The following is a 16,387-nucleotide window of genomic DNA, read 5'->3' on the forward strand; positions in this document are numbered from 1 at the left end:
TGATAGAAAGTTTTTTTTATTTTAAATCAAAAATCCAATTTTTATCTAGAATTCACATCCTTTAATAAAATATAATAGATCATTCACAGTTATTATTAGTGTTTTTAGAGCATAAAGATGTGTTCATTAAAATGAAAACTTCCCTGAAACCCCTGGATGCTATTTTTTATGTCCATTTCTAAACAATTTCCTTCTTTCAATTTGTTCAGAATAAGTTGAAATAAATGCTATCAACATCAAAATATAGACTATCAAAGTGTACTTATTTCCTGGCTTAAGAAACTTTTATCTGGAATTTGAATCAATGCACAACTTGCTGGAAAGATTTCTAAGCATGAAACATATACCATATATGAAGTTTATAAACATATGTATTTATGCCAAGTAAAATAGAGATTTACTAGAAGATTTAAAATGGTGTTCTAAATATTTCAATTTTGAGACTGTTACCCACAAAGGTATATTTTAGACCAAGATTGATTTCCTGAACTTTTTAACTTTTTTTTTTTCTGGTAAATGCTTTAATGCTATTTTCTAAGTAGAGCTTAGAAATGTTTAATTGTACAAATTTTTGAAATGTACAAATCATAGTAAGACCATAATTTTGTGGATGAACTCTTTGAAATATAATAGAATTAGAATATTTGGCAATATTTCATGTTGAAATCTAGAACTTACTATTTATATCAAACACAAATATAGATACAGATCTGCCAAATGTGTAAATGTCATATTCCTTTATAGACTTTTATCCTGGAGGATTCTTATATAAATAAGATATTATATAAGTAGATTAAATTTGTAGTCACCATACACTAACATAAAATGAAAATCTAAAGAAGAAAACAACTCTGCACGTGTACCAACTGTATATTACCAACAGAATTTTAACTTTGGAACCAAGTGGGTATTGGTTAGAACAGACTTTCCAACATTCCCGTACCAAAGTCTCCAATATTATCATTAATATTATAATATAGCAGAAGGTCTATATTTGGCATGGCCAGAGTCTTAAGGGGGCACACAGATGATGATGGGTGACAAATACCTTCTACATTATTTACCTAGAAATTCAACAAATGAACGCCATTAAAATATTACATGACAGATGGAATAAGACAAATGAAAATCTAAAAGTTCCAAAGTAAAATTTCCAATATATTTTTAAGTATACTTTCTTGATAAATTGAAAATCAGCAAGGCACATAATAGTCACATTTAGTCCATTGATAACCTCTAATTTATTTTCAATTTCCATTTAGGTTTTATCCTTTGTGATCTTAATAACAAATTCAATTAAGGTGGGTATAGCAATGGAATAGTTGCAGTAATGGTATTATAACATGATACATAGTCTCCTATAATGCAAAAATGTCTCATTTTACTGATAGTTTAAATATGCTTCTGTCCTTTTTTCACCACAACCTACCAATTCAAGTTAAATTCAAATCTCTTAATTTGATTTTGACCTCTAACCTATGATTATATAGTATACGTTAGTTCAATTATTTTTGTCATAAATTAAGTGGTGTAATTGTATCAGTAGGAAAGGTTAGCATTACATACTGTGGGTCATAGATTTTGAGGTTTATATAATAAATTGGAGATATTATTTCAGCACATAAGATTTATGTATTCATGTAATATGTTCATCTGTGGACATGGTAATGAACAAAAATGTAGACTTAAAACTATTAGAGCCTAAAATCAATTTCTCCTCCAAACCTCCTAAGAGAGTAAGCTGCGGGTTTTTGTTTTCCCTAACCTGTCACTGTTTTAAAATCTGGATTAAAGAGAAAAAGGACAGAAGATTGAAAATAAGAGAAGGGAAGTAACAGCTACTCTGCAGCTCCTGAAAATCTGATTGAGAATGGTTTTAAGACTTGAAAAAATTAAGCTTTAAAATTTATTTTAGAGATAAAACTCTTAGATAAAAATTTTGATTTTTAAACATTTTTGGAAAAAAAAGTCCCGAGAAACAGAGGAAGCCAGATTTAAATCAATTCGTTAGCAATTTTATAAATAGAAGGATGGCAGAAAGATAAGTAAATGAGTAATATTTCAGGAAGATTTAAGTGAAAATACCATATTTGTTGTGTGTATTTGATATATATATACATATATATATATACACATACATATATAAATTAAGTCGGTAAAAACATCAAAGTAGTTGGTTTGTTATTATTTTTCACTCATCCTACAACCTGTTGCTTGTTGCTGGTGGAATTCAGGTATGGAAAATGGGGCAGTCTCTGCAGTATGTTTTCATTCAACAAAGGAACTTAGACTGATGGAGGTTCTATCTATACGGGAGTGGGGCAGAAAGAGTTCCAGAGGGCCCTGTGCTGGCAATTAAATCCACCAGCTTGAAAGTCATACATATCATTTGCACCTATATAACCAGTGGAAAAACGCCAACCACAGATTACCACCCTGCTGCAGGTTAGAAAGGGTGCATAATCCTATGTGTCTAAAGGAGAGATTCAGATTCCCTTGAAAAATGAAGTATCTACTAACCCTTGTCACAGCACAAAACACTAAGATGTATTATGAAATGATTATTTTTAACTTCATTACAGACATAACCTATATAACTGGAAAGTCCATGACTTTTAATAATGATTTATGTGGATGAACAAAAGAGGAACAACTTGGCCAGGTGCGTGGGCTCATGCTTGTAATCTCAGCACTTTGGGAGGCTGAGGCGGGAGGATCACTTGAGGTCACGAGTTCGAGACCAGCCTGGCCAACATGGTGAAACCTCATCTCTACTAAAAATACAAAAATTAGCTGGGCCTGGTGGCAGACGCCTGTAATGCCAGCTACTCAGGAGGCTAAGGGAAAAGAATCACGTGAACCAGGAGGTGGAGGTTGCAGTGAGCTACTGCACTCCAGCCTGGGTGACAGAACCAGGCTCCATTTCAAAAATTAAGGCATAATCTAACAAAAAAACAAAGTCTGGAATGTTTTTGGAATTACCCATATTTTTCTAAACGAAGCAAAAGGTCTAATTAAGAGAGAAGAAAAGGTTATGTGTTGAAAGTCATGAAAGACAGAAAAAGGAATATTATAACACTGTGGTTGTGGTATTTTGTTACATAGAGTCATAATGGCTACTTTTGTACATAATTCTTAATGTCTAGTTTACCAAAATACTATCGTATGTGATAAGACAAATGAGTACCAGTTACTCAAATTTACATTTTGATTTTTTCTTATTATTTGTATAAGTTAATGCCAGTTATAGAATTAGATGCTTGCCAAATAAACCTTTGTGTGTGTTTATGTATGTATGTATGTATGTATGTGTATATACATATTTCAGATTTTGACAGAATGCATAAAAGTAGAAGTCAGTTTTAATCTTAGCACATCCTTTCTGAGAAAGCTAAAAACAGTATATTTAATGCCCTACGAGTAAAATATATTTAACTCCCCAACCCGAATATGTACAGTTAATTTTACTGATCCATAAGAACTGGCTTTATTGTGGCAAAATGAGTTTTATTATAGTATTTTAGTAAACTTAACTTTAAATATTAAAAATACTATAAACTCAAAAATATATACTTTATTATACACAGAGGGAGGTTGCATATGAATAAGTTGAAGGCCATCGAAGTGAATAATTTCATATTAAAATTTTCAGATATAGTCTATTCATTAAAATATAACCCATCTCAAAATCAGCTACTAAAATTTATATTCACAAGCTACTTAGAATACTGTAATATTTGTGCTAAAAGAACCAAGAATCTAATTAATATAATTAAATTAATTTGCATTTGAGTAAATTTAATTAATTGTATAATTCATGTTTTCAGTTATTTTAGTACTGATTTAAATTTAATGAATTAATGAATGAAAAGAGGATGTTTATAGATACACAATTCCATGTTCAAGAACTTGTTTTAATAGTATATGACAACCTTCTCATCACACAGACTAATCAAAATAATTTATACTTAAGTTTTCTTATGAAAATGAAGAATACTGATAAATTAGATTGATTTTGGTTTAACAGTCATCTAAGAGTGATCTAGTCCCCTCATACATGTTTTCCTTTAATCCTCATTACAGTCCTTTGAGGTATTATTATAAATAGTATAATCTTATGAAAGACAACTTTGTCATACTATTTTTGCTTAAGCACCGTTTATTTGAATGTTCACTGAATATCACCGTGTTCCTTTTATAGTTCGAAAATTTTATTTCTTGCCCCTTATTTTTGGAACCATTCCACTTATGCTTAAAAAGGCTATCCAATTCACACTATATTACTTCTTCCCTAATTTTTCTACTTTGAAAAGCCTTTGAGGAATCTTCAAAAGCAACCCATAACATCCTTTAAAAAGTAAGTATGAGATAATCAACTAATTGAGTAATTGTGAACTCCTATGTGAAAATTTTAACAGTACGACATGATTTAAGAAAACATGTTGTAATTGAAGTGATATGAATATTGATTTGGCAGACTACAATATATCAATAGTATTCTTCACTAAAATGATTGTATATAACACTTGCATGGTCTTTTAAAATTATAGATGACTGCCTTTCAATTATACCATCTGGACATTAGAGGGAAGATTCTATTTCTCAAAATATTCTCAGAAATCCTTATTTTGAATTATACTTGAAATTGATGACAAATATTTTGGACCCTTCAGGAATTATCTTATTTTTCAAACAGCTATAACTCCTCTAGAATTAAGTCCGATGAAAAACACTGTCTTATTCTTTTTGAAATATCGTAACTACTATTTTCCCTAGACTAAAAAATTGATACTGAAGGTAATTTCAAAAGAGAATTGTAAGGTTAAAATACCAGAAATAGCATATATGCGAAATTATTGTGTCAATCTTATTCTCATTTAAAATACTAAGAGAAAATGATTTTATATAATTTAAAACAGTTTAATTTGAGAATACACAAACTGTTAATAATGAATGACAAAATACAGAGGATAATCAATTTTATCCATTTACCCTTCTGTTACAAATGAGAAAATTTTGGTTGTATATCCTAGAAAATTAATCAAACCAGTTTTTGTCTTTTTAGCTTTGAGGTTGAGCTGAAAATTCACGACAGTCACAAATTAAATTATTCCGGAATTAAGATGTTCTCCTCCAGGTCAAAACATTCCTGTGACTTACAAAAGGTGTAGATTAAATAGAGGAGCCATTTTGAGTATAAATAATACTATCTCCATACAATGAAGCCTTCCACCAACTACCTGTATGACTCATCTGGGGACTTCTGCTCTATACTCAGAGTGGCTTAGTCACTGCCAACGTATTTCCATATGAAGGATGGTGATTAATAAGAAAATATAGAAACAATAGCTGATCTTCACAGACTTAGAAGTGTAGTAATGGCACACTTCTTCAATCACATGGCAGTCTAGGTGAATACAAGATACTAACAGGCCCCATTGTCCATGACGCCTATGTGAACATCCACACATGTTCCAATTACTGCCACTTGAAAGGAGCAAGCAAAAACAGAACCACCTTTTCAGAAGACTGAAACAATATTAGCAAGACCTTTAGTACTATTTTATAATACTCTCAGGTAGTTTTTTAAAAATAACATTATTCATTAAACTAAAATTTACATATAACTTCATTTGATCTAATGACAAATGTTGACTAAATCCAATCTGAATATTTGCCTATCTCATAACCTAGTAGTTTTAAAGTCTGATCTTTGAATTTTGAGACAAAATAAACATGAAATCTTTATAGTCCATTTAAAATCTTTGTCGTTTTAATAAAATTTTAGAAATATCTTTTAAATGCCTTTCTACCTCTAGGGAGAAATCAAATGAGATTTTATCCACGAAGTCAAATGCCAAATGATTAAAATATCCTCATCTCAAATTCCAGACCTCCATTTTTTCTCCCAGTTGTCAATCCCTTTCTAATTTGCTGTGAACAGTACTGTCAGTCTGTTTTGGAAGCTATTTTAATTTAAGATTATCTCTCTTCAACCTTTGAATGGCCTGTCATTTGTTATATCCATCATAAATGCTAGCCAAGTACACTTCTGATTTCCAGCTGTCAATTTATAGAGGCACTGAATTTTGCACACATTTTTTTTCATGTCTTCCCTCTGGCTTTCCTTTGAATTTTTTTTTTGAAACAGTAAATTTTAATTGGAATTCCCTGCTAAACAGTAAGAAAAAATAAAGCAATAACTGGCTTTTAAACAAATCCCTGAATATTCTTATTCCATAAGAGACTAAAAAAATCACAATATTTTCTTTATACATTGTGCCTAGGTAACTGTGAAAACCAAATGGACATGAAGAAAATCTAGTATTGTTGTAAAATACTTGAGCTTCTTCTTAAGAAAAGGCACTGAGAAATATCAGCTCTGAGAAGTACTTGTGGAAAAGTATATGTTATATTCCTTTTGGACTTATGTGCACACACTAGACAGTGTGCTGGGATTTATGTGATCTGCATGTGGGCATTGTTCTCCTAATTAGATAGAAAACTTGGGTTCAATACCAAGATTAACCATATATGCTGGCATAGATTCTTAAAAACTTCAAGTACTCTTAACTCACTGAATGTCCTCCGTGAGGCTCTCCTAAGAACAGCAGAACTTCCACTGGCTTTTTCTTACGTATTTGGCCAAATATACAACATGAAATAAATTTGTAATGAAATACAGTATAAGAGATACAAAGTAAAACATTAAAAACTATCCAACATTTTATGCCCTGATTTTGGCTGACTTAGTGGTATCTGCTAAGGCTGGCACGAAGCATGTAAGATTCCATCATTCTCTGACAGTACCCCAGGTAGTTCTGGGGAGCAAATCCAAAATGTTCCCAGGGCCATGGAAGGAATGGGCAGGAAGTTTTCACATACAACAGATGTGTGTTGCCTGGGTGAAAGGAACCAGAGAAAAACAGAACTCCAAAAAAAGAGTCAGCATAAACCAGCTACAAGGCCCACCATCTACCCAGCCCTGCCCTAAGTTATCCAGACAGGTAACAACCAACCATCCTTGTTCTTCCCTTCCTGTCTGCTTCTCCCTACTTTGGGTAAAATTCAAACAGCGGCTATTAAATGCCCAGCCTCCACTGAAGGCTTCCATTAGCTCTTCTTTAAGGTAGGGAAGAGGAGTTAACACTAACTCAAATTTGGAAATTTCACTATTACAATGAAAATAAGCTTTTAAATTTCTTTTTTGTCGAGAGAGAGAGAGAGGAGAGAGAGAGAGAGGAGAGAGAGAGAGAGAGAGAGAGAGAGAGAGAGAGAGAGAGAGACTCGCTCTGTCACCCAGGCTGGAACGCAGTGGCGCGATCTCGGTTCACTGCAACCTCCACCTCCTGGGTTCAAGCCATTCTCTTGCCTCAGCCTCCCGAGTAACTGGGATTAGAGGCACATACCACCACACCTGGCTAAGTTCTGTATTTTTAGTAGAGGCAGGGTTTCACCCTGCTGGCCAGGCTGGTCTTGGACTCCTAACTTCAGATGATCCGCCCTCCTCTCCCTCCCAAAGTGCTGGGATTATAGGCATTAGCGTCCGTGCCTAGCCGGAATTTCTTAATTGAGACATTTTTATTGAGATTGTTTTTATGTCTAAAGGTAATCTAGATCATTTTGTTATTTTGAATCTCCAGGAAAGTCACCCTTATCCAGGGTCACTCAATGAAAAGGTTTAATAGGCTATCAAAATAAAGTTGGATTTTCACAATAAACCACATGTCACATTTGTACAAAGTGATTCACACAGAAAGCAGAATGAGTTATAAATGGTATCAAATTTAGAATATGCCCACTTCTTAATATACAGCTTTCTGAAAAAGTGATTATGTGAATTAACTGAAACACATACTTGTGAGAGGTAAATGTTACATAGTCACATACATATATGAAAAATAATGGGTAAAACAAATTTTGTTTATTCCTAGCAGAATTTCTTTGACATTTTAAGGGTTAATGCGTACTATGAACCTCCAAAGAAGTAGCTCTAAATATAGCTACTTACAGATATCCTCATATCTGCACATACTCAATGAAAGAGAAGGATTTCTCTTTGTTGTAGAAGGCCACCAACCCTTTCAGACTGAGGCCTCTTTTGTGACCCCATTTAATCCTAATTACTTCTTAAAGTCTCTACCTCCAAGTATCACATCACATTGGAGGTTAGAGCTTCAACATATAAATTGGGGATGGAGGGAACACAATTCAGTCTAAAGCAATTTACAACATCTATAAAGCTATTACTAATTGGTCTGTTCTGTAATCTGAAATGAATTAAGAAAACAGTATCTATATGATAAGAATACTGTATTTTTGGCATTTGGGTTGATAAGTAGTCCATATTCTCATATCAGAAAATCAATAGTGTATTGTTCTCTATGAATATGAATGTATTACATAAATATTATTTTAAAAAGATAGTAAACGTAAAGGCCAACTTTACCTCAGAAGCAGAATTGTTTCTCTTTGTGCCAAATTTATTAATTATGATCAAATTACCCTAGCCTAAAATTTACATTCCCTACCTCAGGCTTGTCCTCAATGTCTTATGATGTTCTTACCATTTCCTTGCTAACTCCTAATGAGAAACAATGTTAATTATGTAAGCTAATCACTTTTTACAATATATGATCACTTTGTTACAGAATCAGTTGTACTTTTTAAAAAGTGCCCTTTCTTAGCACTTAATCAGATTTCTGGTTGCATGATTCAGAATCAAGACTTTATAATTTAAACAGCACTCTAAAAGAAAAAAAGAAAAGCTACTCTGTTAATATCAGAACCATGATAACATTTTACCGACAGTTCTTTAAAAACCGTCACCTTTTTAGTCATTTAACATACAACTCTATATATTATATAATGATGTACTTTCCAGAATTAAAGAACACGTTTTTTTCTTTTTTTGTAAATCATCTGGTTTAAAAAAATCAATAAACACAAAACTTAAGAATGCTCTACTGATGAAAACTCTTTTATGATTCTATTGTGATCCAGATTCACATTTGTGAAAAATACCAAGCATAGAAAAAAATTACCCTGAAAAATACCATTGGGTTGGAAATGTAGTGCATTTTTCAGCTCTTCATCAGAGCATTAGGTATGTTAGGAAATTCGTGACGGTGAGGATATTCACGTACGGCAGCTCAGGTAAGTCATGTCCCATTAGACTAATCAGCAACTCTAACAAGAATGAGTCACCATCTGGTAAAACTTAGAACAATTAAGCCTGTTTTGATTTCTACCATGGTAATAATGAAACTATCAAGTAAAAAATATGTTGTGGAATTATTTGATTGTTGTTCATGAAACAAATTTGGTATAGTTTAGATTTGAGGAACATGGTAATATTTTGAATTAGTGAGAAAAATTGTTCTCTTTTATTCATCTTAACTTTGCTATTTGGGGATTTAAAAATAGGAAGATGGAAGCATTTCCTATTAGATAGATTCCTTACATTAGTTACTGCATGCAATCCTCACTGCAACCTAGTAAGGTATATTCACCTCCTTTGATTATAAAGAAGTTGAGTATGTAATTCAGCGATAAAGCCAGGACTTACATCCACTTCTGTTAGATTCTACGTTCTTGTCCATGACCCATAGTTGAACCTTGATGATGTGAATGACGTCATTTTTAACCCCAGGATTGTACATGTTTAAAATTCTAGCATTTGAAGGCTCAGATTTTTTAGTATAAATGTGTTATTTCGGCCCACCTGTCCATCACACCTCCTATTCGTACACCTTTTATGCCCATTCTCATCAACAAAGTATCCCATATCCACAACTTTTTCATAGAGAGAAAAAGATTACATAATTCTTCCTCCAGAAAACATCCCACAGCTTTCCATTTATGTTATGGATTGGATGTCTGTATACTCCCAAAATTCATATGTTAAAGCCCTAACCGCCAATGTGATAGTATCAGGAGATGGGGTCTTTGGGAGGTAATTTCCATGAGGTCATGAGGGTGGGGCACCTACAATAGGATTAATATGCCTCATAAGAAAAGGAATATAAAACAGCCTGCTCTCTCTCTCTGCTGGTGCAGAAGAGGTGATGTGAGGACACACTGAGAAGACCCAGGAAGAAAATTCTTACTGGGTACCAACCCGCACCTCAATCTTGGATTTCCTAGCTTCCAAAACTGTAAGAAATACATGCCTGTTATTTTAGCCTATCTGTCTGTGGTATTTTGCTATTGCAGTCTGAGATAATTAAGACAATCTCAAAGTAAATATCAAAGTCTTTGCAATCGTCTATAGGTCTGTGGCTGACATGGCGTCTGCTGCTACTCCTGCTCCCCGTTCCCTTGCTAACTCTGCTCTGGCCACACTGGTCTCCCTGTTGATTATGAGCCCACCATGCTCCTGCCTGAAGATCTTTGAGCTTTCTGTTTCCATGGCCACAACCTTCTTACCCAGGTGATTTTTATGGCTCTTGTGCTCACGAACTACAGACTTCAATTACAATACTTCCTTAGCCACAAGGCCTTCTCTATCTACCCATTATAAAATATCACTCTTCTCTCTTATCCCAGGAACTATCTTTAACCTCTTCTCTACTTTATTTTTATCAAGAGCCTTCATTACACTATGACATACACTATTATTTTAATTGTTTGTTTTACACTCCACTATCCTCCAATAGAATGCAGGCTCCATAAGTACAGAGATTTTTGACCATGTAGTCAGTGCTATATTTCCATTATCTGGAAAAGTACATGACATGCTAGGTCCTTAATAAGTATTTGCTAAATGAAGAAATGTGATAAAGGCAAAATAAAGAGAACATTTACTATTTTTCATTTCTATGATATGTATTTTAACATACATACATATTTGAAGCCAGTTTGTTTTAATTAATTAAATTTCACTTGATGATTGACCGCCTCTGAGGTAATTAAATGATAATACCATGTCTAAAAAAGCTATTTTCCCAGTTATGATTAACTTTTCCTTGATATATATATATATACATATATATACATATATATATATATGTATTTCTTTGAAACAGGGTCTCACTCTGTCACTCAGACTGGAGTGCAGTGGCATGATCATAGCTCACTGAAATTTCTGCCTCCTGGGCTCAAGTGAACCTCCAACCTCTGCCTTCCAAGGAGCTGGGACTATAGGCACATGACACCACCCAAGGCTATTTTTAAAATTTGTTTAGAGAAACAGAGTTTCACTATGTTGCCCAGCCCGGTCCCTAACTCCTGGGCTCAATTGATCTGCCCACTTTGGTCTCCCAAAGTGCTGGGATTACAGGCATGAGCCACCACACGAGGAGATTTCTATTCCAACAAAGATAGTCAAAAGATACTCTGTTAAAGGTATACTACCCATGCTGTACTTGGAGTAACAACAAAATGGGCTGTTTACAACAGTTAATGTAAATTATTAGTAAGTGGTGGATCTGTGTTGCAACAGGTTACTAAAATTTACAGGAGATTATGCAATTGTCGGTAAAGACTGCACGCACCTTTTTCCTCTGCAATTTTGACACTGACATCATCTAAGATACAGTAGCTATATCTTTTAAGATAACACAATTGAATATCAAGATATGTTACAAGGATAATTGATTTTTAGTTTAAATTACAAAAATGAAGTACTTTTAGTAAAGCATATGAGACATCAAAAGATAATATAACTCATGAAAATTGTCTTCTTTTATCAAAATGAAGATATCTTCATGATAAAAATATGTTAGGTATTTTTACTTCTAAAATGTAAATAATAATTGCTTTACTTAAATTACAGGGTAAGTATAAGGACAAAAGTATCTGGTCCCTAAAAGCTTTATGGAAGTTGGGGTTCCTTCCTATTATTTTCCCTTATTAATGTTATTCTTAACGAGCAGATCACGAGGTCAGGAGATCGAGACCATCCTGGCTAAGACGGTGAAACCCCGTCTCTACTAAAAAATACAAAAAACTAGCCGGGTGAGGTGGTGGGCGCCTGTAGTCTCAGCTACTCGGGAGGCTGAGGCAGGAGAATGGCGTGAACCCGGGAGGCGGAGTTTGCAGTGAGCTGAGATCCAGCCACTGCACTCCAGCCCGGGCGACAGAGTGAGACTCCGTCTCAAAAAAAAAAAAAAAAAGAAATATAATTATATAAAGAAATATCAATACAAATTGCCACTTAAAATGATTATAGAATATTCTATGAAAACAGCCGTACATTGAGTCTAAAGTGACTCAAAAATTAATAAAGTTCTGTGATTAAAAACAAATTAAGTCAGAATATTCAGCCCTTGTTTTTACTAAGTTATATGCTTGTCTTCTATATTCCTAAGCAGATAAATTAGATCTGAAAATTAAGTATGGTTTGGGTGTCCCCTAAAAGAAAAGGAGCAACCAGTGAAATTCTCAAAAATGGAGATTTTGAGATGGGGCTCTAATTAAATACAGTATTTAAAACTTTAAATATATCACTGAGCAGAAATAATCACATTTCAATTCAAGGGACTTTAAAAAGTAATCATCTTTGTGAAATTAGAATAGGAGGTTTCTTATAAGAGTGCAGCTACACAACTGTCTTAAAATGAAGAAGGTTGCTTCCTTCAGTTAAGCCTTCAATTAAAGTGCACTTTCATATTCATTAAACTCAGAAATCTAGAACAATCCTCTAAATCGGATATGTTCCCATACACCGCATGAAGAATGCCGGTAATTATTAAATTTTCCAGATCTTGTGGACATTTCTGATTTTATTCTTGTCATTTATTCATGCAGCTTATAACACTGGATATGAATTGTAAAGTACAGGCTGGGAAAGGTTAGAGTCTTACTGATGAGATTTCAGCAAAGAGGAAGATGCCAATATTAAGATGAATGGGACTAAATAAATAATCCAAAGACAGAGCTTCTTTTTAATTATGATATATCCCAAAGAATGCCTATAACTTCTGAAAACATATTAAATATTTTATTGATTCTTAAAATGATAAGAATGATGTATTCTCTGAGACTATTAAAATTATCTGTAGCTATTTACAAATAGTTTATTTTAAATTGGAAAGAAAAACATTGTTTATACAAATTTAAAACTGTACCATACTAAGATATGTGTATGCCTATGTAAACATTTTTTAAATTCTTAAAAAAATTTGTTCAAATTTGTAAGTCAGATTTCATATTTGTTCTAGCATACAATAGATGGATGCTTTAGTTATAAAGTGATTTCAACTAAGTAAAGGAAGAAAAAGAGTAACAGAATGCAGATTCTAATGCAAAGTAAGTATCTTACTGCCTCCTGTGGACAATTCTGGCTCACAACTAATCAAACAATAATCTATAAACTTGTCCAGACAATCTGTCTTGACTACCAATACTAGACATAGGACATTAAAGACGGCTGGCGTGGGGGCTCACGTCTTTAATCCCAGCACTTTGGAAGGCCGAGGTGGGTGGATCATGAGGTCAGGAGTCTGAGATCAGCCTGGCCAACATAGTGAAACCCTGTCTCTACTAAATACAAAAAAAAAAAAAAAAAAAAAAAAAAATTAGCTGGGCATGGTGGCACATGCCTGCAATCCTAGCTACTCAGGAGGTTGAAGCAGGATAATTGCTTGAACCCGGGAGGCAGAGGTAGCAGTGAGCTGAGATCGCACCACTGCATTCCATCCTGAGCGAGGGAATGAGAAAGTAAAGAGAAAGCAGCTAGGGTTCTGGCCACACCACATTTATTTCCAGCACAGTGGTTTTTGCTTTAATCTCTTTTACACATCAGTCTTCCATGTAAATACATATTGTAAACAAAATGTTCATAGATTAAAGCTATTAGAAAATCACTGACTTAAAATATCTTGTGGACATTTATAAATTATTAAATTTAGAAATAAAAAAGCCTCCCAGATATCAACAATACAAAACCCAATCATAAAAGATTTCTAATAAATGAGCAACATTCAAGTTGGCTTCAGTTTTCTTCAACACAGTAATGCAGGTTGAAAAGCAGTGCCATAATGTACAGAGTACTGACAAATACTATTTTGACTCAAAGCTTGTATACCCAGCCAGTTTTCCTTCCAATCGGAATTCAGTAGAAAGATACAGAATGAGATTATTATTTTGTTGATATATCCAACAAACAACAGGTGATAGATCTGAAACTAAAGTGGAAGATGTATTATTCAAAAATTGAGAAACATAACCATATAGCTTAGCATTGTCTGAATAGTTATAATAATGACAAAAACAATTACAAATATCAAAAGTAACTATAGAAAAAATAACACAATGGTCAAAGAAAAAATATTAACATATGAATCCAAATCCCAAATGATTCTAAAAAGGGCTTGGAATTAATAGTCTGAGTTGGATTGTAAAAGTTAAATTATGTTTAAGGCTCATGTAAGAAACTACATATATATACACACAAATATATATATATATATACACACATACAACATTTTGTTTCTATTATACATAATTATACATTTAAAGTCATCAAAGAATTGATAGGATGAAAACAGTAGCACTTTTAAAACACTTAAAAGGAGAAATGAAATAAAATAATTTGATCAAAGAGAAAATTTGTTATAAAAAGAATCATACATGCATTAAAAATTGTTTATAAAAACCAATAATCTCAAAGTGAATTAAAAAAAAGTCATTTACAATGTGAATCCTTTACTTAATCTTGTGAGTCTAAATAAACTTTAACTGTAAATAATAACAACAACAAACACTTACATAGCACTTACTATGAGCCTGGCACTATTATGAGAACTTAAATACATTAAACTTGCTTTATCCTCAAAGGACATTTCAGGATACTAATCTTATCTCCATTTTACAGATGAGAGAATGCCTACTCAGAAAGTTGCAGGATTTGCCCGAGGAAATAATACTGCTAAAATTTACATTTGACCACAGGTAGTCTGGTTCCAGAACCCAGGCCATCTGGATAATCTGGATTCCAAAGAGGAATATAAGAAACATATTCTTTACAATCTCAAGCAGTTCTTTTCCCTTATCCTTTACTATGTGAGAAGGCAGGGAACAAGGTGCAGGATGGGGTGGAGGGATGGGTTAAAGAATAAATAATATGGAAGACCAGGGATATGACTGAACAAATACCCTGGTTCTGGTCACAGTTCATTCTCAGACACAATAGAGCTGTCCTTTGGAAAATTCCTAGTTAGAATTCTCAGGCTTTGCTCTGATTAATGCAAAGTGTGTCTCTAAAAAACAACACCTGAGCAAGCTTCCTCCACTATTTTCCTAAACACTTTTTTCCCCCATCCCTTTCTCACAGGGCAGCCTTCCCAACCAAGATTTCAAGTCACTACTTTTCTAGTTTTTGAGGTCTCTTCCTTTTACCCAAGCACTTCTTTTGGCTGGAAGCCCACAATACATTGAGAGGAAGGTACTTTTTACATATATCCTAGAGTAAGGCAGAGAAACATACACAGAAGGGGAGGGAAAAAGAGAGAGAGACTGACAGACATGAGAAGAAGTCATAAGAACTGGAAAGAATCTAAAACATACAATTTTCTCCCTTTACTCATTTACGCAAGAATATTTTTGCGCATGTGTGTAATATAGCTGCACAGTTTTGACTTTTGACAAGTATATCTATATACTTTGTAAGTTATGGATGGCAACTGGGAAAGCAGAATTAATTACTAAACATTAAGTAAGAAGGACCACTCCATGGATGCAGGCTGTCCTACGAATATTCATTTAGTGAGGCTATATTGACATAAACTGTTCATGAAAATCAGATGATTCTTTCACATAAATCAGAGTTTACCACAGACTCTTATATGACAAACAAAACAATGTCACATTTGCTCTTTTTTCCCCTCAAACATGGGAAACATAAGACAGGCAACAGCATGGTATTCCAACAGATGTTAACATTCTTTTACTTACAGCCCTCATAGATGTCAGTAGGAATATGGACTGCTGCATGCTGATAAGATATTTGTCGTCCAAAATTAGCATCTTCAATGAAAACGGGTTTTATCCTCTGGCTGCCTGGCTCACTGTCATTTTTCTCAGGCTATAGAGAAAAGAGAAAATAAACAGAATATTACAATTTTTGCTAACATAAATATTTCCACATGCACTTTATTTGCCAAATGCATTTTTTTCAAAAAATATATCTACAAGAATTGTTTAAAATACAGTACCTTAATAGCATTGGATACACAAATTTCCATTCAGGTATTAGCAATCACAGTATATCTTTATTGTACTATTCACATTATAACTAACTGCTCTCCTGATTTCCTCAATGTTGGAGTCATTCAGGATCATCTTTGGGGGACGAGGGAGATCTGACTTCCACATATATAATACTTATCAAGATGTAAACTTAAAGAATTGGATAGGCCAGGCCCAGTGGCTCATGTCAGTAATC

General features: G+C 33.6%; 1 protein-coding gene across 3 annotated transcripts in view; it reads right to left on the reverse strand.

Moving 5' to 3' along the window:
- The window catches only part of CACNA2D1 (calcium voltage-gated channel auxiliary subunit alpha2delta 1), a 526,258-nt gene that overhangs the window by 154,729 nt on the left and 355,142 nt on the right, over nt 1-16,387 (reverse strand). For all 3 annotated transcript variants that reach the window (XM_033192867.1, XM_033192869.1, XM_033192868.1), the window contains exon 6: nt 15,898-16,027. In XM_033192867.1, coding sequence (XP_033048758.1) covers nt 15,898-16,027 — 130 coding nt within the window. The remainder of the gene's footprint in view (nt 1-15,897; nt 16,028-16,387) is intronic.

This window comes from Trachypithecus francoisi, unplaced genomic scaffold, assembly GCF_009764315.1.
Source record: "Trachypithecus francoisi isolate TF-2019V2 unplaced genomic scaffold, Tfra_2.0 Lachesis_group4, whole genome shotgun sequence".
In the NCBI taxonomy this organism is placed as follows: Eukaryota; Metazoa; Chordata; class Mammalia; order Primates; family Cercopithecidae; genus Trachypithecus; species Trachypithecus francoisi.